Below are 24,420 nucleotides of genomic sequence, written 5' to 3' on the forward strand. Positions count from 1 at the left end.
AATTATTGAAAAAGCACTTATATTGATATAAGATTATTCTTGTAGACACCTTCAACATAAGCACTTCACAGCTTATTATTGTACCAGAAGACACCTTTCTCGTCACCCTCGTCGGGCTCAACGTAGCTACACTCCTTCACCTCCCTGAACATTGCCTTGTGAACCGGAGTCCCGGCGAACTGATAGTACTCGCCAGCACTTCACAGCTTACTATTGTACCAGAAGACACCTTTCTCGTCACCCTCGTCGGGCTCAACGTAGATACACTCCTTCACCTCCCTAAACATTGCCTTGTGAACCGGAGTCCCGTCGAACTGATAGTACTCGCCCAAGATCGGCTTGATCGCCTTGGTCGCCTCCATTGCGTGATAGTGCGGCATGGTTGAGAATAAATGGTGAGCAACGTGAGTGTCCGTGATGTTGTGGAAAACCTTGTTCAGGATTCCGTAGTCTCTGTCAACGGTGGCCAAAGCTCCCCTGAACCAGTCCCATTCGGAGGAATCATAGTGTGGCAATGCGGGGTGAGTGTGCTGCAAGTATGTGATCAACACCAAATATCCGTTCACTACCATTAGAGGACCTCCGTAGAAGCATATAACCCAAGCAAGTCCCTTTGCAACAGCAAGATGGTAAAGCCCATAGAAGACAGCAAGGACACCAATATCAGACACAAATATCTGCAATCGTTCGCGATCAGAGAAGATTGGGCCATATGGATGAAAGTGGCAAGCAAATCCCTTGTAGGGCCTTCCGGAAACATTGAATGCGAGATACAGAGGCCAGCCTAGAGTGAGTTGGACGGCGAGAGTGAGGAATCTGCCTGGTGGGTTGTTGAGATATTTTGCCCACCAACCTATTGCAGACTTTTGCTTGGGGACAAAGACTTCATCCCGCTCAAGGGAACCTGTGTTGGAATGGTGGCGGCGATGGCTATACTTCCATGAGAAGTATGGGACAAGAAGGCAAGAGTGGAGGATCAGACCAACAGTGTCATCCAGCCACTGGTAATCACTGAAAGCATGGTGACCGCACTCGTGTGCTATGACCCAAACACCGGTGCAAACACAGCCCTGAACATAAAAATAAATAGGCCACGCCAAGAAGGAGAGAGGTTGAGAGAGGTTCTGGATGTAGGTGGAAGCAATGTAGTAAATGATAGAAACAATGGCGAGGTCGTAAAAGACATAGGAGAAGGAGCGGATGACAGAGCGCTGAAAACAATGAGGTGGGATGGCTTTCTTGACCTCCCCGAGGCTGAACGGAGGCTTAGCGTACGGAACTCGCTTGACGGTGTCAGCTTCAGCAATTTTACGCGCACGGGGGGCAGTCATATTTCCACCGGCACCCATTATTCTGATATCTGCAAAGATCAAAGAGGGAAACAGTTGAGGATAATGTAATTTCACATATTCCTCCTTATAAAACCATGACACCACAAAAGTTACATGAAAAAATAAGACCAACAAATCAAGATATTTGAAGCCCAACACGACAACCACTCAAATTTAGAACGCAAAAGTAAACGGACCAAAACAAACGTTGACAGGCCAGAGGGACATCCAAAAAAATCCAATATATACAGCTATAGGAGCAATTACAACCCCAAACAAAATTTGACACAAGTTAGTGCCGCTTCCATTAACCAGTGGAAGCCTACGGACAAAGGGTTTTCCATCCATAATTTAGTAAATATATTGTCCATTATTCGCAAAGACGGAGACGGAAATACCAACAAGTTGATACAATGATCCCTTGTTTAAGTGGGCATAAACTACTTGATTAAGTCGTAATTAGCAATTTGACTAGCAAATCAAGAGGAGCATACAAATAAACCAAAACGATACTTCATCCCTTTTCAGGTACATACCACACGAAAACGCATATTTCTTCCTCCTTAAACATCATCGCAACAAGGAATCAATTTCGAAAAGATGCCCTACAAAGCACTGTTAATAAAAGGGAAAATTTGACTATATTGTTACATTGTTTTATTAGTTTGAAGGTGATTAGGACCCACATTTTTAATTAATCAAAATCATAAGCACCAAAGCTGGTGGTGCGGCTGAAAGCAACCCTACATGCGCATAAACAAACACAACCCGCAAGCAAGTTGCAACGCACAAAACACTCGGCAGACTTCTCAGACCCACTCAATTTTACAGTAGACAAGGAATTCAGAGTGGCCCATCACGTGAAATGCACACACACATATATAAATTAATATTACTTTAAATTTAAAAAAAAAAAAAATTCATAAACCCATCTATTCCCTCCACACATTCTTGTGCATATTTAACGGTTAAATTAAACAGATCAAAAGAAATTAATAAACATATAAATAAATTAAACAAATCAAAAGAAATTAATAAACACAAAGGGGAGTGTAAAAATCAATTTCAAGGTAAAAATCTTTGTACAAAGTGTTTTTTTTTTTTTTTTTTTTTTGTCAAACGATAAATTTTGTTAGATTAACCACGCATCAAGTTTGAACTCACGTCATCATGCAAGAATTTAAAACGTTTCTAACACGGTAGTAAATGGTCACTTGCATCTTTCTACAAAATTAAGTACATGAAATATGCGGCAAAAGTATGGTTTAGCTCCCCAAAGTCGTGGCCGACCTTTAGACACGGTTGATTAAACAATAATTAACCACAAAATCCACTTTCTAAGCATGTTTGGCCTTACGAATAGGCTTTGATTTTGACAAATTATTCACCATTCTGCCAAACAATACCAACTTGTCAATTGCCAAAAGTGCCCAGATCTTTTTTGTTGCCAACCAATTTTAATTGCTAAAATAATATCGTTTTCCGAATTTTGTTCAAAAACTGTTACATTAAATCGAATTTCTCGTTGGGTTTTTCCTTTCTTCCGAATGGAAAACTACCCAAAAGCAAAAGCCAAAAAATACAAAAAAATTTTTATCAGAAAATGTGCATACATGCCGGCACTCAGTTGCAACAAACCATGTCAAACGCCGCGTTTCAAGACGAAATGAAGACGGAAGGGTTTAGAAATCGGCTGTGGAACGCGTGGTATCGAAGAGAGAATGAAAGACACCGACCACAGAGCACCAAAAACCGAATCCGGATGAACAAATAATTATTTTTTTATCAGAAAATTAATTAACAATTAAAAAATCAGATATTTTATATTTATGCATTGAAAATTAAAAAAAATTGAGATAACGACAAAAGCGAGGATCATGTGGCCGCCAAACAACACGACAAAGAGCCAGTCTGTTTGGCACGGATGCTCAGATTGGACTTCAAAATTAGAGAAAATAAAAAAAAATCAATGAAAATTAATATTCTTTAAACAAAAGTATTAGTTGCATTATCTTAGTCAAGCTCAAAATCCAAGCCGTCGATACCAGAATCGCGAGAGAAAAAAACAGTAAACAAATTTCCCCCATTAACGGCTAGATCTAACCCAGATTACGCCATTGGAGCAGAAAAGGAAGCTCAAACATGCAGATTTCCAATCACATTCGATCACAAAACGCGAAATGCATGTAAAAAAAAATCTGAGAAATTTAAACCGGAAGCAAAATGTATCGGAGAAAAAGAAGAGAGAAAGTACCTGAAACGAGAAGCTCCTCTTTCTTTCACCTCCCTCTCTCTCTGTCTCTACTGGGCTCGACGGCCTGTGTTGGATCAGAAATCTCCGGCCCTTTTGAAGTGTTCACGAGCCCTGAGGACACCACTATTTAAAGCTCAAGGGCTTCCCTCCTTCCTCTGAATCCGTGGGCCCCGCCAATCTCGGCATCGGAACCACTGGTTTCGGGTTCGACTTTCCTACGTGCGCCCTTATGATTGGATCCTTTCTGTTAAATTAACTGGTTTCGCGAATGTAATCTTGACCGTTGATTGCGACGGGTAAGCGAGTTGTCCAAAGAACTGTGAACGGTTGTGATGATGGGACGTACCCACCTATGCAAGGTGAGAAATATCTAGGGAATATGTTCACCGAGAAATAAAATAAAATAAAAATTCTGACGAATCTCGTGTGGGCGGGATCATTGTGGGGATGGTGAACTATTGTAATCACAATAATTCCCCCCTTTGAAGTTCCTGAAAACAAAGCGGAAATTTGAACGTCGTTTTGGACCGAAATCATAATTTAGAAAGAAAAAAAAAACGTGGTCGCGTACCATTTACCAGCATTTAACACCTACATTTGAAAAGAAGAATTCAATAACCGCGTCGTCTCGGGTAAACTCTGTTTATGTTGTGACCTATTTTATTTGAGGGTAAAAAGAGAGTATGGGAGGAATGTAGAAGTTGTAGGATGCTTTTGAATTGTTGTGATTCTACTTATGTCGGTGCCTTTGTTTATAGTAAATCAAGAGGAAGGATTAATTTATCTACGTGAGTACAATCTTATAGAGAAAGAATTACTAGAATAATGAAGAATTTAGATACTTAATATATATAAGATTTATACAATCACAATTAGATGATATTTATAACAGTTTAAGGTAAGCTGTTTTACTCTAATTCATATTTTCTGTAAAGATGGACTATGTGAAGATATGGGCAACCGGTATGGGCCGTATGGCAGGTAGGTAACTCATATCCATTAACAATTATACACGTGTATATGTTGGGTATTTATTAAAAAGTGGTTGGGGGGCGAGAGAGTGAGGGAGTGAGTTAAGTCTCTCAATGGATTAGCAATAATATGGTTCAAATTCATCTTTGAAAAAAATCAAACTAATACCTCTTACTTACCAGTGAAGAGAAATATCATTATATCGTAGTACTAAGTGACTTAAAAAATGATTCTTTATACACCTAATTTTTATTTTTTGGACACTTCAATGATACGAGAGAAATTTATTGATATTAAAAAAAAAGTTACATCTAGTCAAGAGGATATAAACATTACCCTCAACAGAGCAAGAAAAACAAAATACAAGGAAAAAAGGGGTGGGAGAGACATACACCTTACCTCTCTTGAAACAAAAGGGAAGGGGAGACATAGACTTTATTTCTCTCCGAAAAGAAAATACAAAAAAAAAAAAAAAAAAAAAGGGGGTCGACATAAGTCTAAACCCCTCTAAAAACCTAAAAGTTAAAAAAAAATTAGGAAAAAAAGAAAATCACACATCAAGAAGAGGAGACAAATATTTAGGTTGACATGCCCAAGAAATTTGAATGCAAAAAATGAAGAATCTCTATAGGAGGAGTGGCATACCAACAAGTGAAGATGAGAGAAGCCCATTGGCCAATTTGTCAGCTAATTGCATTCATTCACGAAATGTATGAGAGCACTAGAAACCATATTCTGCAAGCAGAAAATACTATTTTTCAACGTGTCTGGAGCAACCAAAAAGAAGAAAAATAACAAAAAATCAAAACAAGATATCACGCTAAAATAATCATTTTTGTTATAAAAAAAGTCAAAGTTTGAGAGATAACCTTTTAATGGTAGGTGCAAGGTAGATGTAAAATGTCACACTAAAATTATAGCACAGGCAGATAACAAATAAAAGGCAGAGGAATAGATGATGTTACTGATATTTTTCTCTAGTTTTCTTTCTTCTTATATTTTCGTAACATGAAAACATATGGAGTGCTCTATTTATAGAGCAACTCCAAACTGATGCATTAACTGCATGTTGAAACTTATAACGCGTCATCTGACAATACAATTCATTTTCCACTTTCACTTTGCATGGGCATTGAAAACTTCTGCCCATGCTGAAGAATTCTACTAATGAAACTAGGGACATTCATTGCCCATAAGACTTTTCAACAATTTTCAAGTTATCAAATTTATTAATTTCACGCGTTAGCCAACTCTACATCAAGAACAGTTTTATCACTTTAGGTATGCCATCCCATTCTTCATTAACATCACCGCGAAAATGTCCGTCAGTTGTCTTGTCAAAATCTTAAGTTTTGTATTAATTAGCCGGGCTTAAAGTCTTATGTTTTCTTTTTCTCTAGTTTGTTGTTTCTGATTTTTTTTCTCTTTCCACAATAAAATTTGTTTCTTATGAGTCGTGTTACATCGTACCCTATATTTCGATTTTCTCAATTTGTGCGATTGTATCTTACTGTATATTTAATGTGTAGTCTTGCGGTATTGTTTTCATCATCAACAGTGTAAGGAACGGCTGACTTTGAGATTTTAGGGATTTTTTTGGGAAGATAATAAATGGTCCTTGTATAAAACCTCATGCTACAAAGCTAATTTATATGTCTATAGTTGTATTAATAATAGATCTAAGTCGAGTATTATTTGTTGTGAGTTGTAGTTCAGATTAACAAAAAAATATAAAATAAATAAATAAAAACATAATTTAGAGCAAAGTCAATAGAGTAAACTAGTGATTCTTCTTTTGCATATGAAGGCCATAATTCTCTTATTTATATGCAAAACCTAGAAATTTTCTCAAAGACGAAATTTTTTTGCTACAAAACTAGTTGGTATATACACCTATTGCACATGCCCTAAGCCACCACTCGTGTAAGGCTGTACACTAATAATTATTGAATTTAGAGAAAAATATAAAGAGATAGAAAGCCCATTGTGCTTCACGAAAAACCTTTCGGACTTAATGTAGCTCGCTTGAGGGCTACTCGTAGCCAGCTGTGCTTGCTGAGCTGACCACAATAATCCCCTTCGTGAAGATGAACTTTACAAGTTTTTGAGGTAAAAGTTTCTTGATTGAATAAAACGATGAAAAAAATGGTAAAAAATAACAAGAATGAGAGATAAAAATAAGTGTGTGAATAACACTTTCTTAATATTATTTATACAGTGTCCAACTTACGTGAGTTTTATGTCTACCTGCATGTGAAAGTACATAAATCTTACTTCGCCTTATTGTTTCGTATTAAACTTGTAAAACATATGTTTTTGCGTAATGGCATGCATTTGATATGACATATTACTTGCTTGTGAGTTCTTCTCATGGAAACTAAGGCATGCACGGTCAAATATGATGTAATCAATTAGAAATTCAGAATCTCCTTAACACGAAGAAAACTCTTCTCTTTTAATCCAATCTCATGTACCGAACGAGCCCACAGACTTTTACTTACACCCATACATGCGCACAGCTTTCAAAAGGAGGAGGAAATTCACTATTTTAAGTTGTACTTTGCTTACCTACGACGTAGAGCAATTTGACGAGCGATTTGGCTGAGGTATTGTACACAATTGAAAAATGAAAAATCTATAGTTAAACATGGTACAAAATTTGGCATCTCCAGAAACATTAGCCACAATATAGTTCAATTTGATCTCAAATGACACAAAACTAGAGCGTTGTTGAATGAGGTACTATCAAAATTTGGCATCTCTTGTTGGATTAATTAGATAAAAGTGCCCCAGTTCTACATCTTGTTAATTAAACATTTGTGGGTTTTCAAATCTTTATTAAAACGCTTTGAATTTTGATTAAGATGCTTCCATCTTTACCCATGTCATTTTCTAATTTCCAACCTATCATTTTAAGTAAATTTTAAGAAAATAAAAAAAAATGAAAATAAGAGTTTTTTATATTGAAACTAATCAGATCTAAAATCCCTAAATTCGTGGAAGAAAATAAGTTTGATAAATTTTAATTGAGTCATTATCCCAATAATTAACTGTTATGAATTTATTATATCAAATTTTTAGTTCAAAGTTTTAAAATGAAAATTTATCTTTTTTAAAGGGTCATAACGTACCATTAGCTTGTAAGTACCAAAGTTAGGTTAATACACCGTACCAGTAGCTTGGTACATACTAAAACAAGAATTACATAACGTACCAAACTGAGTAATCTCTAATGTACCAAAATACTAATACATACCAAAATTAAGATTGTATAATGTACCAATTATGGTACGTTATGTTTAATACATATTTGCATTCATATATTATGTCCATAATTGGTATGTTATAGGTAATAGGATGTTAGTTGTATTTTTAGAATTTTGATGAAATCTTCTATTTGAGTAATGAAAAGTGTTGTTTGAAATGAATTATGGTATAATACATCTCCTAGATTTTAGGATTTAGGTGATATTAATTTGTCATTTGATTGGTAAACCAAATATATGTAATTTTTGTTATTAAAAATTAGATTAAGAATGCTTGATCAAAAGTCTAAAAGCTATGGATGTCTAATCTAAAAATTTCAAAATTGAGGCATCTATATCAAAACGCCCCCTAACATTAGCCACAATAGTATTATAGTGAATCTAGCTGTATCAAGTCATTTTAACGTACATTTATCACATTTTTTTATACCACATTTGTTCCACCTAATCTAATAGAGATAGAGCCCTCCAATACAAGTTGGTCTTGCATTTATCAAATACAAATGTAGTGTGGATATCAAATAGTTGGCGACCTCATTTGAGTCTATTCAGTGGCAGCATGTTTATAGAGAAATCAACTTCCTAGCGGATGCTATTACATCCATTGGTCACAATATGACAACATTTGAATTATGGGATAGGATGCTTCCTAGACCGGATGTTTTCGGAGTTTTTTTTTTTCGTAATAAGTTTTATTAATTTCCTAGCAAAAAAAATGTGATAAAATATGTCTAGATACATTTTAGTTATTCGGTACATTATATGGTTAAGTTTCACTATGAGATGCATGTTTCAGCACCTTCACAAGGCTTTTGGAACTCTTCTCGAAGACTGGTCACGCTCAATAATTGGGATCCGGATGATCGATCAACCAATCATGTTCGTTTATCGTACATCATGCGGTTATAAATTATTTTGAATTTTTTATTCAAAATTGAATATAAATAGTACTTAACAAAAACTGACCGTACGATGTACAATGAATGGACATGATTGATTGATCCCCGGATCCCCACAAAGAGGATCCAGAGAGAATCCTCGTCTGAAAGCAATGAATCTTTTTAATATGATCTAAAGGGATAAGGTATTCTATGATAAAGTGAGAGATTAGATTAAGTCATTAACAAGTCATCTATAACTAGGTATCTAACTTAATACAAATATTATTTGTTATCATCATTCATGTTAGTCAAGCCCTAAGACTTCTCACTTATAAGTGAAGAAATCTACTTTTATTTCTTATATATATAACATATTGTGCCCTTCAAATCTTTATAACCGAGTACCAATTTGATTTATGTCTAGAAGTTGATCCTATTTTAGCTTGTAATTCAATATGCTAATTAGATTTATATGATATTTTTCTTCATTTGTAAGTAGTTTTCTAACACAAGTAGCCATAAACCGTCTTTATAGTCGTATAACAATGTAGATTGTTAGAGCATCTCTAATAGAGATGTCAAATCCTAAGTGAAATATCATGTAATAAAATTTGAAGGCATATAGAAACTTCAACCGATATGTCAATCCTATGTGGATTGACATAGAGATTGTGTGCTGCCAATTTTGACTTATTTTAAAAATATTTTGTTGTGTGGGTCCTAGTAATGCACCAATCATAAATCATGAAAATTAGTTTGAAAATGGATCCTACAAATATTTATTGACTAAGAAAAACATATGAGTTGGAGAAAAATAAAATTTGACATTGCCACATGAGCCTTCAAATTTACATTTGACAATTTTTTACATCTCCATTGAAGATGGTCTTAGAGCGCCTCCAAAGGATCTTAAGTGGAATGTCACCTAATCAAAATTTGAAGGTCGGAAGACATTCCAAGCAATATGTTAATCTTAAGTCAATTGACATAAGATTTTTTTTTTTCTACCAATTTTGACATATGAGAAAAGGTGCTGTCAATTAATTTTTGTAATTATTTTATTGTGTGGGTCCTAGATTAATTGATTTTTAAAATAATGGGTCTACAAATACTATTATAACAACAGAAGCATATGAATTAGAGGTGCCATATCTGCGGATGCAAATTTCCGCCTTCTTCTTCTTGGATGAAAATGTACCTGCAAAACAATTAACACCTAAGATCAAGGCCAAGAGCCTCACGCACCCACGATGATTTTTTTTTTGGGGGGGGGGGGGAGAGGGGGGGATTTGGTTGAAGAGTCTCCAATGCCAAAGTTAGAATTTGAGAGAAAATGTTTAGAGAATTTTAGGAGGAGAATGAACTTAGGTTTTTGGAGAAATGTGGGGCTATATATAGGGGTGTGGCCAACCCTATTTGGAGAAATAGGGACCGGCCACTATGGTAGAACTTTGACCCGAATTGCAAGATATTATGTCAAATAATATCTTGCAATCAATTTGGTAATTAATCCCAATTTGAAAAGAATAATTTGGAGTTACCTTGTGGGTGAGGATTTGACGAGGAGTGATAAGAAGGTTTTAAAAGAATACCATTTTGATCACCTTTGACCTTGATTGGGTTGTTGTTGTCTGTTGTATGTGCGTAGGAATCCCAGTGTGCCTCAAGGGTAATTTTGTCATTTTAATCCAAAAATCCATGTGTCGTCTCCATAATTTTTTTGATTATTTTTTGCTCCACAAATGCCCCCACACCTGTTGGGCTGCTCGAAGGAAAGGGCAGTAGGTGTAAAGATCTTCTCTTGTTTTAGGAAACATAGGATTGCTTTCTATTTTGATGTTGATTCCCTCTTTAATTCGAAATTAAAACCTTCTAGGAAAGGGAAATAAATTACTTCTAAAGTATACCTGAAGTAGATTATTAAATCAACTTCAGAGAGCTATTTATTCTACCCTACAAGAGAGAGAAAGCTAGAGGATATTCGTTCCCCTTCCTGTAGCAATCTTTTATACTTGCATGTGCAAAAGACCGTCTTTCATTACTTTCTTCGTCTTCACGCCGTACCAAGGTAAGAAAAAGTTGATTTTTCCTTATCTTCTTAAATTTTGGGAGCCTCGAGGCTTGAAATTTAGCTAGACGTGGGTCGAGAATGTGTCAAAAATTGGTTAGGGAGCCATGGCATGGTTGCTATCATGGGGCTACTTGGCGCGACGATGGTTGGCTGGGCCAGGTGCGGCTCGGCTTGGGTCGATCTGATGGGCGCTGGGCTAAACCTGGCACGGGCCAGGCTGGTAGACTGGGTCGAGGAGGCTAGGGCCTTTTTTTTGTTGGGCTCAGGCCCGTGTGTTGATAGGAGAGAGAGAGAGAGAGAGAGAGAGAGAGAAAGGCCGAGAGTTGCTGGGCTTGGCCTGTTTGAATGGGCTAAGAGACGCGCTAGGGCACCTGCCCCCTTATTGCTAACTTAAGCCGAGATGAGATATAAGGTCCAACCCGTGAGGCCTAGCGCTGCTTGCTAAGTTCCTGCAGTCTTGGGCCGTGGGGCCTGGCATGCCATTTTTTTTCTTTTGCCAGCCATCTAACAAATTTCCTTCACGTCTTTGTAAGGTTTCTTTAAGCATGTCTTCTTCAAGCCATAAGGGTGATGATGGTGTACCGTCGTTGTATTGTTAAGGCGGGGTGGGCTACTTTAAGGCTGCTTACTTCAAAATTAGCTTTGATGACTCGTTTAAAGACTTTGTTGAGGCATATAGGCACGCCATTTCGTCGGGGGTTCGTTTGAAGCTTGAATAAGTACTTTGCTCCATGAAGTATGCCATCGCTCAATGTTCTCCGAATGCAGTTCATGTGATGGTGAGGTTCCTCAATCGAAGCTAATTCTTCAACTTAGACTTAACCGTGAACGAATTTTGGTACTTCTTCGACATAGGCCACATTGAAGGAGTTTGGTAGCTACGATCCCGCCATAGGTTATTCGATCATTCGAGCAAAGGAGATTATGACTAGGCCAAGGAGACTTTGGATATAAGTGGTGAGTGGGAGCCTGATTCTTCCCATAAGATGTGTGTTCTGAAGGTTTTCATCACCGGTAAGTAGACTACTTAGTCTCTAAGCTACTTTGTACTTTCGCTGAGCTGCTTTCTGATTTACTGATTGTCCTTTTCTACTATTATAGATTCGGAATTTGGCTCGACTCCTAAGACTTTTCCAGATATGAAGAAACTACATATTGCCCTAGGTATCCATTCTGAGTACCATGAGTGGCTTTGGTTGCTTAATCTTCTTCGCAGGAAGAAATGCGGGCTGCCCCCGAGAAAGGAGATAAAGCGAATGAAGGCTGAGGCGTTGGCTCGTCCGATCGCTGTAATGGAGCCTGCTATGAATAAAGGTGGAAAAAAGAGACCTTTCCCACCTGCTCAAGAGGTGTCAGCTGAGAAAAAACCAAAGACTTCTTTCGTTACTCGCGAGGGTTTACCGGCTATCCCCAGGCTTGTAATTGACTTAACTTCTTCGAAAAGGGAGAAAAATGAGGCTACTAGATCTGAACTAGTGACGCATGTCGTTCCAAAGGTAGCTAGTTTGATTGCTAATAGAATTGCTCAGCGTAGAGGTTCTGTCATGTCCCTAGTGCTGAAATTTGTGCCAAAACGTGATTCACCTGCTGCGAAAAAAGAGGTTGCTCACTTGGGCAATTGTGAGAAATCCACCAAGCCTATTTCAAGGGAGGCTGCTTGTAACGACATGTCCCCAAAAATTTACGAAAGTGCCCTTCAAGGTAAATACATTGACTTTTGTTAACTGCCTTGTCGTGTCACGTAAGATCCGTTTTCTTGACATATTTTAGCAGTACTCGTCACTATGAATGCAGGGGTGCAAACGAAACATAATTTGGAGTTATAACGAAGAAGTTATAAACAAACAAAGTTGAGGGCATAATGGTCATTTGGCCATCATTTGGAAGGTTCCAGATTGATGGAGCAAAGATCTGTGAAGCCACGTGTGTGGTTGTGATGGAAAAGAAAGGAGAGAAAAGAAAGGGTGTGAACTAATCAAAGGATGAGGGGAAGAGAGTGGACCAATAGGAGAGGAGAGAAAAGAGGGGAACCAACCCAGGTCACATCTTGACCCGTTTTCAACCAGTGTAACCCCGTCTTGAATCGATTCCTGTAGCCATTTTTGAAGCCATTTTTGGCATTTCTCAAGCGATTTAGGATTCTTCACCACCTACAAACATCATCACGCTCTTTATCTTTCATTTTCCACACATTATAATGGGATTTGGCCTTGTTTTGTGATTAGTAGCGATGACGGCACCGAAGGTCCCATGGTGGTGATCCGCCATTCCTAAAGCCAATTTCATTAACCACTACCACCAATAGGCTCCTCGTAACCTCATAAACAAAGCCCATGCATTGGTTACGGTGTCAGAGTTCGTTTGGGCGTCGAATTAAGAATACCGAATTCAAGGGTTTTTGGCGGTTTGAAGGATTTTCAGGCCACTTCCTTGCCGAATTGGACTTCAGTCCAAGTATAAAAGTTCTTCCCTTGATGAGCTCTACATTCTTGTAAAATTTGGTGAATTTTAGAGTTAGTAAAAAAATTAGGTTTCCGTTCATTGGAAACTGCCACATGAATCGGTGCGTGGTCTTTCGAGCCATCGTCTCGTGGCGGCTCGTGCGGCGGTGCATGGGGAGAAACCCAAGGTCCATCCTTAGGTTTTTCAACGTGCCGAATCTGAATTCGCCGTCCATTTGCCCAAATTCTATCGTATTAATAGAGTTTTATTAGAAAGGTCTTTATTTGTGTTTAGGTGTGTCGGTAGAAGGTGACACCATCCTCCCCATGTTCGAGTGCCTATCGGGCAATGGAAACTTGTGAGTAGACCCCTTCTTAACGTATATGTTTTTATAAATATTAGCCTAGCATGCATTTCATATTTCATGATTTAAGTGTGTTTTATAGTATGTTTATGGATTTCTATAATTATGGTTTACGAAATATTAATGATTTATCGAGATTATGTTTTACGAATGGATACGAATTATTGGATTTGAATATATAGATTCCTATGGATTTCAAACATGATTTATATTACGGATTTACGAGTATGATTTATTTTGGATTTATGAGATGAAATTTTGAGCTTCAGATTTGATATGAGATTTTGAGAAATATTTTTGGTGCTTATCTAGTGGGTTATCATATGGCACATACACACACCACGGGTATGATTTCTATGGCCATATGACACGGTGGAAGAGTAGTGAGATATTTATGATATACCCCTAGCTTTACCGCCCAAAGCGGTGTCAGACATCTTCACTAGCCACAGCTAGTGTCAGTGTGTATGTATGCTATTTTATTCAGCTTCACCTTTGGGTGATGGACTGGTTATTTAGCTTCACCTCCGGGTGATGGACAAGTATTGCCTTTGGGCAACTATGATACCCCTAGAGAGTACAATATGATGTATTTTTATGGATTTGCCTTCGGCGGTGATACTTATTATGAGCATGGTTTTACATGCACTAGTTTTACGAACATTTTTCATAGCATGCTAGGGTTTTCAGAAAAACCTATTATGTAGTATTATATATGTTTTCAAAACAGGGGGTTAGTATGTTCATAAATAAAATGGTTTTCATATTATTAGTATAGTTATAAATTATGGTCTACTCACCTTTTTGGTTTTACGCCCTATCAGGAGTTAGAATCGAGGCACACGATCCCAGCGTCTAGACATTTCTGCTTAGGCATCTTTGAGCTTCCTCTGCGTAGGTCTTATTCCTCGGTTCGTACCTTCTTATAATCATTCTTTCATATTATTCTTAATTAGTTGTATGCTCTGAACACAATTCTGCATCGATTTATATCTTTCTAATTACACATTTTATTCGTATGCATGTTTTAAAATGGTTTCGTCACCCTTGGGTGTCAGCCAACACGTGCCTACCCTAATATTTGGGGATATCGATTGGGGCGCGTTAGTTTGGTATCAGAGCATGGTTTGTTCAGAGCATACTTAGGATGTTCTCCCACTATAGTAGTGTGTCGGCCTTGATATCGTTTGGATGCCACGGCTTCCTTGAATTGATGTCATTCGGCACGGTTATGCAATTTTCATTCTGCGTGAATAGTCACATCCTATTAAAAAGAATAAGAAATTTGTGTCGGGATTGTGTATCAAGTTGATGTAATTGATTGATGAATGACTTTCAACATCGGACCGATACTCTGCGTCATGCGTTCCCTAAGAATAGCGGGCAGAGTCGGTTCTACATAGAAAAGGTGTGAAATAAAGAAGTTTCAGTAGAATGAAGTCTAGTTTGGATTAGTTGAGGATTGAATGCGATGTTGGTCCTCTGTGACATGCGTTACTTTAGAATGGCGGGTAGAGACGTATCTGTTAGGAAACCGCTTAAAACATCCAAAGTTTAAGTTAGAGAAAATCAAGACAGTGCTAGTTGTAGATCGAATCAGTTTCTTCAAGCTTATTGTTTCCCTTGAAGGAATTCATGTAGACCCTCAGGAAATTGCTCAGCGATTGTTTCACCAATAATATTCTTGTCTACTCCGACCATGAGGTCAATTGTTAAACTTCAAAAGCCAACTTATTACCAAATTCTTCGAAAGCTGATCTTGCCTAAACTTCGTACCTTTCTTGGGACACGTGAACGTAGCAGGAAACATTCTTATCAAATCTAAAGTTATGACAGTGGGAGACATTTTTATAAATATTATCCTAGCATGCATTTCATATTTCATGATTTAAGTGTGTTTTATAATATGCTTATGGATTTCTATAATTATGGTTTACGAAATATTCATGATTTATCGATATTACATTTTACGAATGGATATGAATTATTGGATTTACGTATATGGATTCCTATGGATTTCAAACATGATTTATATTACGGATTTATGAGTATGATTTATTTTGGATTTACGAGATGAGATTGTGAGATTTTGAGCTCTGGATTTGATATGAGATTTTGAGAAATGTTTTTGGTGCTTATTTAGTGGGTTATCATATGGCACATACACACACCACGGGTATGATGTCTATGGCCATAGGACACGGTGGAGAAGTAGTGAGATATTTATGATATACCCTCAGCTTCACCGCCCAAAATGGTGTCGGACAGCTTCACTAGCCATGGCTAGTGTCGGTGTGTATGTATGTTATTTTATTCAACTTCACCTTCGGGTGATGGACAGGTATTACCTTGGGGCGACTATGATACCTCTAAAGAGTACGGTATGATGTATTTTTACAAATTTACCTTTGGGCGGGGATACTCATTCTAAGCATGGTTTTACACGCACTGGTTTTTCGAACGTTTTTCATGGCATGCTAGGGTTTTTAGAAAAACCTATTATGTAGTATTATATATGTTTTCAAAACAGGGGGTTATTATGTTCATAAATAAAATGGTTTTCATATTATTAGTATAATTATAAATTATGGTCCACTCACATTTTCTGTTTTACGCCCCCTCATAAGTTAGAATTGAGGCACACGATCCCGGCGTCTGGACATTTCTGCTTAGGCATCTTCAAGCTTCCTCTGTGTAGGTCTTATTCCTCGGTTTGTACCTTCCTATAATCATTCTTTCATATTATTCTTAATTAGTTGTATGCTCGGAACACAATTATGCATCGGTTTATATCTTTCTAATTACACATTTTATTCGTATACATGTTTTAAAATGGCACTGTCACCCTTAGGTGTTGGCCAGTACGTGCCTACCCTGATATTTAGGGATATCGAGGTTGGGGCGTGTCACTGCTGAGATTTATGCGCTTTTGAAACCACATCTGCTTGAAGATATAGACGCGTGTACCAAGCTTGTTGATGCCGTTAAAGGGGTTGTCTGCCTAAGTTCCTTTGTGAAGCATACGACCGAGTATAGAATGACTACTCTGCTTTCTATGATGCAGAAAACGGCGATTCTGGCAGCCAAGTCTATGCTCCTTGACTAAGAGGATACTAAGGCTGCCAAGGGGGTGGCAAAGACTATGGCAGCTGAAGCCTATTCCTTGACCAAGAAGATCAAGAGGTTGGAATCTAAGCTCGCTGCTTTAAAAGGGTTTAATATCTCTGCCCCTACTTCTCTTCAACTTGAGACCACTCGCCAAGAGATTGTTGATTTGAAGACTAGGCTTGACGCAATCTAAGTTAAGTATGAAGGTGCAGAGAACAAGATTAGTTGTTACATACCTTAGATTCAAGATCTTGAGCACACCATTTCTGAGTTTCGTTCTGCTATTTATGCAAAGGATGAAAAGTTGATTGTTGCTTATAACCAAGTGATCCACTTCAAGAAGACCGTCGATAGGCTTAAACCCCAAGTATTAGAGCTCCAATGTGCTTTGAAGATCAACGAAAGTCTGAAGAAAGAAGTGGAGGAACTACAGTGCATCCATGCTTGTCTTCTCAAGGAGAACAAGCGACTGATGGGTGAGAAGGTTGGGCTTAAGGCTTCGCTTGCTTAAAGTTAAGCCGATTTCTACAAGCTAGGTTATGTAGATCATCTCTTTCATAGGCCGTTTGACTTTGAGTTTGCTAAGAAAGACTTTGAGAGCTTCTATATTTCTCCAGAAGACTTGCTTGCCTTTACTTTTAAGGCTTCCATTGGTGAAGTAGTCAGAGAAGTTGGTACCCAGGTTGGGGTAGCCAAGGGTGAAGTGCCGGATGATGGCGCTGCTGAAAACGTCGCAGTTGTTGAAGGTGTGGCAACCAAGTAGCCATGGGATGTCTAAGCTACTGAAGAGTAGTATTTTAGGCAGTCTTTAGGATTTTCTTTGTTTTCCTTGTTGCTTTTTTTCTTTGCTTAAACTCCTTCAGCCTTTGCTAATTGTTTATCAATTTTGCTAGAAAATTTAATAAACTTCATTTCTTCGCTTTTCTTTATCTTCGCTTCTTTTGTTTATGCCCTAATCTTGACCTTTAGACCAACAGTAGGTGTGCTACTTTTTTATAAGTAGACATGCCCACTTTAGCCTATGTAGTCATTGGTGTTGGTATAGAACTTTTTGTAAAGTTGTTAGCTATAGGGTCGGCAACTGGACGTCTTACTTACATAAGCAGACGAGTTTGCGTGACCACGTAGTTGTTAACCTTAGATTTCTTCTATTCTTTAAGTTGTGTGGCCTGCATCATAACATACTTTATGTAACCAACTTCGTGGGTTACGTAGCAAGTATCACAACGCTTTAGAAATTAGTGTAGATCATTCTGCGCTTTGGCAGAAATAAAGCTTATCGATTGCGTAACATTTCGGCAATGGATAAAGCTTCGTATATGCACGCTAACTTGTTTAACCTTTCACAGAAACGTGCAGTTGTATAAGTTTAGGTCGGCTTACTACTTGAAAGGTAAGCCGTAAACAATCTTCTAGAAACCGTAAACTACCCTAGTGCACTCAGTAGCAGCTTTAAGGTTCTAGGGTAGCCGTCCATAGGGCGTACTGTGTAAGGCATCTTTGCTCATTTGTCAATGATTGAGCAAACAGTATGAACATTCTATTAGAGGACATTTCAGTTTCCATGATTATTTAAACCCCTCTCAAGATGATAAAGTTTGCATACATGTTGCATGAGTACCGCCAGACCCTTATCTTACAACTGCCCAATGCTCAGTAAATTGTTCTTCAATTCTAGTACATAGAATACCCTAGGAATCACCTCCATGATTCCATTTGCTTCCATACGAACATTTCTTTTCCCTGGCACAACTAAGCTTGAGTTGTTTCCTAATTTCACAAATTCTCTAAAAGTTTTTATCGATCTAGAAAAGAACTCCTTCTTGACACACATATGATTGTTTCATCCTGAATCTAGTTCGTCACTTTTAACTTTCTTGACATCCACATAAGTCATCAACATCTTTTACTCGTGTATGCGTATTGAACCTTTGGTTATTTCATTTCTTTACACACTCCCACTGAAAATGACTCAGTTCATGACAATTATAACATTCATGGGTAAATTGATCAAGTCCATATCTAACATGCCCTCTTCCTTGTCCGTTGAAAGCACCGCGACCCCCACCTCTACATCTTGGTTAAGCTTCATGAGTTACCTTTAGTGCTTATTAATCCATAACATGCCTGCTCATCTTTTGATGCACCAACAAATGGCTTTGTTATTCATTCATGGACATGGTGTCTATATTGTTTGACTCTTCAATGAAGCACACAACATAATCATATTTTGGAGTCCTGGATTCTAGAATTTTCTCAATGACAACCACATCGTTTATCTTTTCTCTATGAATTCTCATCTTGTTTGCTATGGTGAGAGTGCGTCCAAAGTAGTGATTCATGAATTCTCCTACCTTCATGTGAAGTACCTCAAACTCTTTGCGAAAAGCTAGCAACTGTGGACGCTTGACTTGTGTCGTGCATTGATACTTCTACTTCAGGGAGCCCAAATATCGTTCCATTGTCTTTTTTAAGTTTGTCTTCAGAACTGATCGATCAATGGCTTGAAACAGGTAGGTTTTAGTCTTCAAATCTTCCAACTTTTGATCATTAATTACCTTCCTCTGTGCATTAGTAAGATCCGTTCTTTATGATGCTTCAGGAATCTCGGTTTCCACCAAGCTCCAATACTCCTTATGTAAAAAATTCTCCATCAGCATGCTCCAGTGGTCGTAGTGTCCATCAACTTTTGGGATTTCAAGTTGCACAAAGCTACTTTCAATAGTCAAGCCATTGCTGCTTCACACTAAACTAGCTAGTGTTTTAGGCTTTGATCAGAACCCCGTGATGGGCTCTAATGTAACAACCCATCCTGATTTTATCAAAACGAATGGGGTATTTTCGTGAAAGTTTACCTTGGGCTGATCTTTTTCTTTTAAAATTGGTTTTTGGGTCTTAATTGGTGAGTCCAAGGGCCCACCTCCTGATTTGTCCCCCAGTTCCCTTCCCCTTTTCTTTCTTTTTTTTTATTTTTATAACTCTTTCTCACTCTCCTCTCTTCTCTCCCTGTAACCTCATATTTCTCTCCCTCTTCTACTGCTCTTCTTCACTTTCCCGTGTGACTCCCAGACCTCTTTCTCCCTCTGTGATCTTTTCCTCTCTTCTCAAGTTTGTCACTCACATAAGCAACAACAACCCCAAACCAACACCAATGGACGTAGGAACCTCGGGAAAACTCAAGCAAACCTTCGTGGAACCCCAACAGGGACGGTGTCACTGTTCATCGTCTTCTCCGACGTGTTTCGTATTTTTCCGACATTGGTAAGCTTCTAGAAACCTTTGGGTTGTGTTTTAGGGTTAGATCAAAGGTTGTCTTAAGTGGTGTATATGTGTGAATTGCAGAAAATAGCTCGGAGTAGCTTTTCTAAATTTTTCGGCAAGCACCTCCCCTTTCAAGGTAATTTCCGGGCAAACCATGGTGACTTGGCCAGCTTGCAACATATCAATCTCTTCTTCTCGCTGAGTACTGCAACTTTCCTTTTTGTTTCACCCAATTTCATTGAGTATTGAAGAAGTTATATCCATTTGAATCTTAACCAGTTTCCGGCGACCTCCGTGGCTTTCGAGGAATTTTCAGGCCAAACCACGATCAGTTAGATGTCATGCGAGGTACCATTCTCTTGGTCTCGTCGAGAACTATGATTTTTGTTTTTGAATCACTCGATTTCGTTGAGTATTGACCAAATTATGAACATTTAAAGTTTGTTCAATCTCCCGGCCGGAATCCAGCCTTCTCCTTCAATTGGTTCCGGCAACCGACATAATAAATGGGCCAAAGAACTAGCCTAATGTAGCCCCATTTGGGCCGAGGCCCGTCACTAACCATACCCTAAAACCCTTTTTAAATGAGAAACCCTTAAAGCCTAACCCTTTTTAAAGCCTAACCCAAGCCCTTTTTAACCTAGGGCCTTAACCACTAAACCCTTTAACCTTTCAAACCCTAAACCCTAACCGGCCCAAACCCTTTTTTGGAGAATATTCCGTTAGGGAATGTTCCATTGGGGAATGTTCTGTTAGGGAATATTTCATTAGGGAATATTCCGTCGGGGAATATTCTATTGACTTTTACGAAATTTACCTGGGACCCTTCTGAGGGTAATTTAACGTCCTAAATCCATTTTTGACGTTCGTTTTCCCAAATTAAATCATTTGGATAGAGCTTTATTAATTGTACCCTTTATGTGCTTAGGCGAAATTATCTATGACGTTTCCTTCTTCGCTAGGTTGCATGGCTCTTCAGCGGCTAAGTATCTGTGAGTGGACCCCTTCTTAAAATACATGTTTTAATAGTAGAAATGCATACATGAAAAGCATGATTTAATGATTACGTTTTATGAGATAACATGCTTATTGAGGCTAGTTTGAATTATTACTATTTTTCCTATAACCCGTGTTATTTATAGAATATCTTATGGATGACGATATAAGATTTAGAACATGTTTCGAACAACTCTTTATAGTATAGATGATGGATGACTTTATACTATGAAGTTGCTTTTCAAATATATATATATATATATATATATATATATATATATATAAATATATATATATATATATGTTCAATGATTTTGTACTTACCTAGTGGTCCCTATTCCGCTACGGGGCGACGGATAGATTCCGTCCCAGGCGACGGTTACGATGTTGACATAGGGCCTGAAGATGGTTTTCCTCTGGCTATTAGCACAAGGACAAGGAGCTAGCACGGGACCTGGGGGTGATTTTCCTCTGGCAATTGGCACAGAGATTGGGAGTTGGCATGGGGCTGATGTGTTCCTTCTTCGTGCTAGAATATGTTTAGTATAATGGCACAAGTAAGGGTGTCGAATCCACAGGGACTAATTGGACCTATACAACTACTTGTTTTGCAAGAACTCTATAAGAGAAATAAAACTAATCAACTTAGGCAGATTTGTTGTTGTAACTTGAAAGCACAAGAAAATGAAGTAGACTCAAATAAATGAATCAACAACTAATAAAATGAGATAGCACAAATGGAGATGAAGCTAGGGATTCGGTTTCACCATTGCTAAGCCAAGTCCATGCTTGTTAAGTCAGATTATACTCATCCATCTACCTATATCTTGGGTTTGTTTCACTTAGATATGATCAACCATATGATGTGTGGATTTGATCAAATGTTCCTAATCATGAACCTAAGTGTGATGTGCAACTTTGGTCCCTAATCAAGAACATGACACGCACAAGAAACTTTCATAAAACCAAAGGAAACACTCGGCAGGTTGTTTGCAAAGCATTCCCTTCATTCATTCACATATCCACCAAGAGTATGCATGATGTGTGCTTTACTCTTGACTAAACAACCTGTGGTTAAATCAAATGGTGATCAAACATTAAAATCAACACACAAAGTCACAATTAATCAGAGAATGAAACAAGAAATAGATGGATCAACTGAGCATTCTAAAATAACTACATGGCAATCTTGCAAGGCTACATCGAATCCCTAGAAAGAAATTAGTTACACTTCATGTTTACAGAATGTTTGATATAAAAATATACAACATGAATGAACATAGAATTAAGGAGAAAGAACCCTTGAAGCAAAACTGATGTCGAAATCCCTTAAGAGTTGCCTTCGGTGTTGGTGCTCCAAGTGTGTTGTAAATGAAGGTGGAGCGGCTAAGGTTGAATGGTTTCTGCGAATGGGAGAGTGTATGGACAGTTTCTGCGAATGGGAGAGTGTATGGAATGGAATGAAGCCGAGAAGAGATTGTGTAGAAATGGAAGGGGATTTGCGGCAAAGGGGAAGTGTTTGTGTTGTGTGTTGTGTTGTGAATGGAATTTCTGTGTTGAATGGAAATATAAGGGAATGGGAGCTCACGGCAATGAGGGAAGATTGGATGTGTTTGTGGTATCTTGTGTATGAAAATGAGATGTGTTGTTGTGTATGAATGCATGGGTTTTTATAGGGGGAATGGGAGAATATGTGGATGATTGTTTAAGAGTGAATGTGGCTGTTATGATTGAGAGTGCATGTGGATGAAATAATGATGGAAAAACAGCTAGGTTGTTGGTGGAAAGGCAAGGGAATACACAGCAAGGTGTGTGGAAATGCATGTGAATGCTGTTTTGGTGCTGAAAATGCATGTGAGTGCATGTTTTGGTGCTGGAAATGCAAAAGGGAGGTGGAAAGGCAATGGGAGTGCACGGCATTGAGTTGTTGTTGGTGTGTGAATGCATGTGTTGAATGATTAAAGTGCATGTGGGTGAATATGTGGCTGAAATGATGAAGTAGGAAAGTGGAAATGCATGTGAAATGCTGGAAAGGGATTGGGAATGCACGACATTGAGTTGTTGTTGGTGTGTGAATGCATGTGTTGAATTGGTGGTGCAATGATGAAAGAGTAAGTGCATGTGTGTGTGAATGGTGGTAGCTAGGGTGAATTATGATGAATGCATGTGGAATAAAGATGGAGAAGGTGGTGTAATGATGAAGTGGAATGGCTGAAAATGCAAAGGGGAGTGCAAGGCACGGCAATGGGTGTTTCTTGATGGTTTTGGGGTTGTGATGCATGTGAATGCATGTGGCTAAGGGTTGTTGATTGGGCTAGAGGTTTTGCATGGCTCAAAGGATTGTTTGATTGGGCTAGGCCCTTTGTTTTATGTCCAAAGTGCATACAAGGCTTTCAAATTCGTTCAACACTTTGGCTCCAAGCATATGCCATCCATTCCAAGCCCAATTTTGCTCCAAAATGCATCTTTTTGCTTCCTTAGCCATATGAACCTAAAAACACACGAAAATGGCTTAAACTACTAAAACAACTATGAATTAACAACATAGATGCACGAAAACAAGCTAAGTAAGTCGCCTAAATATGCTCCTATCAGGGGCCTGGAAGGATATTGGACATTTACTAGTGATTACGATATATACGAGATATGTTTTGAGACATTGCACAGCAGGCTAGGTTTCGGAAAACCTATTTTATTTATCATGTTGTATGTGTGTTCATAAAACCTGGGGGTTAGCATGTTGATAACTGTTTTATAATATATATATATATATATATATATATATATATCAACTGGTCCACTCATGTTTGTTTTGCACCCTCTTCAGGACTAGAATCAAGACATACAATCCCGGCCTCAAGGCACTTCTGCAGTGGCATCTTCGAGTCCTCTCAGTGTAGGACCCATTCTTTTATTCATTCAATTTTTATATAAATTCTTTTAGTGTTCTAGATTAGATGTGTGCACTGAACACGTTCTTGAAATGCATATTCATTATATTTTAAATGTAAGAGTCTTATTTATTTCTTGTTCTCAACATTTGCATTCAATAAATGGCTTTTGTAATCGTCAGGTGTTGGCCAGCTCGTACCTACCCTGGTATTCGGGGAATATCGAGATCGGGACATGTCATCTAATACCAGATGTTAGAACTGAAAAAGAACGCTTGATAAACTCGTAAATGAAGGTCTGTTGCACTTATTATGGGGAGAATTTCTCTTACTGGAATTCAAGAAATCAACGGCATAAATGGCTTTACAAAGAACTAGAATTGAAAGCAAATAGCCCGCGTTTAACAGCCCTAATTACGGGGTACATGACTGAAGTTTAAATCAAAATAGAACTACTTGTCGCTCAAGAATAGGAATTATAAACCACCACTTCAAACAAACCTTGGAAACTAGAAAACCTAACCCTAATAGCAGAAACCCTGACAACTTCAACAATTCAGTCATAAAAAGTGTTAAAATATCG

At 38.1% G+C, this 24,420-nt stretch overlaps 1 protein-coding gene across 1 annotated transcript; it reads right to left on the bottom strand.

Annotated features, from left to right (window-relative positions):
* On the bottom strand, positions 1 to 3,795 carry LOC137713071 (delta(12)-fatty-acid desaturase FAD2-like). Its single transcript, XM_068452317.1, has 2 exons — positions 3,586 to 3,795; positions 1 to 1,360 (listed from the first exon to the last, which is right to left on the bottom strand). Exon 2 carries the CDS (start codon positions 1,347 to 1,349, stop codon positions 201 to 203), a length of 1,149 nt encoding a protein of 382 aa, XP_068308418.1. The 5' UTR covers positions 1,350 to 1,360; positions 3,586 to 3,795; the 3' UTR covers positions 1 to 200.
* Positions 3,796 to 24,420: the final 20,625 nt, after the last annotated feature.

The sequence above is a fragment of the Pyrus communis genome, chromosome 13 (assembly GCF_963583255.1).
Source record: "Pyrus communis chromosome 13, drPyrComm1.1, whole genome shotgun sequence".
In the NCBI taxonomy this organism is placed as follows: Eukaryota; Viridiplantae; Streptophyta; class Magnoliopsida; order Rosales; family Rosaceae; genus Pyrus; species Pyrus communis.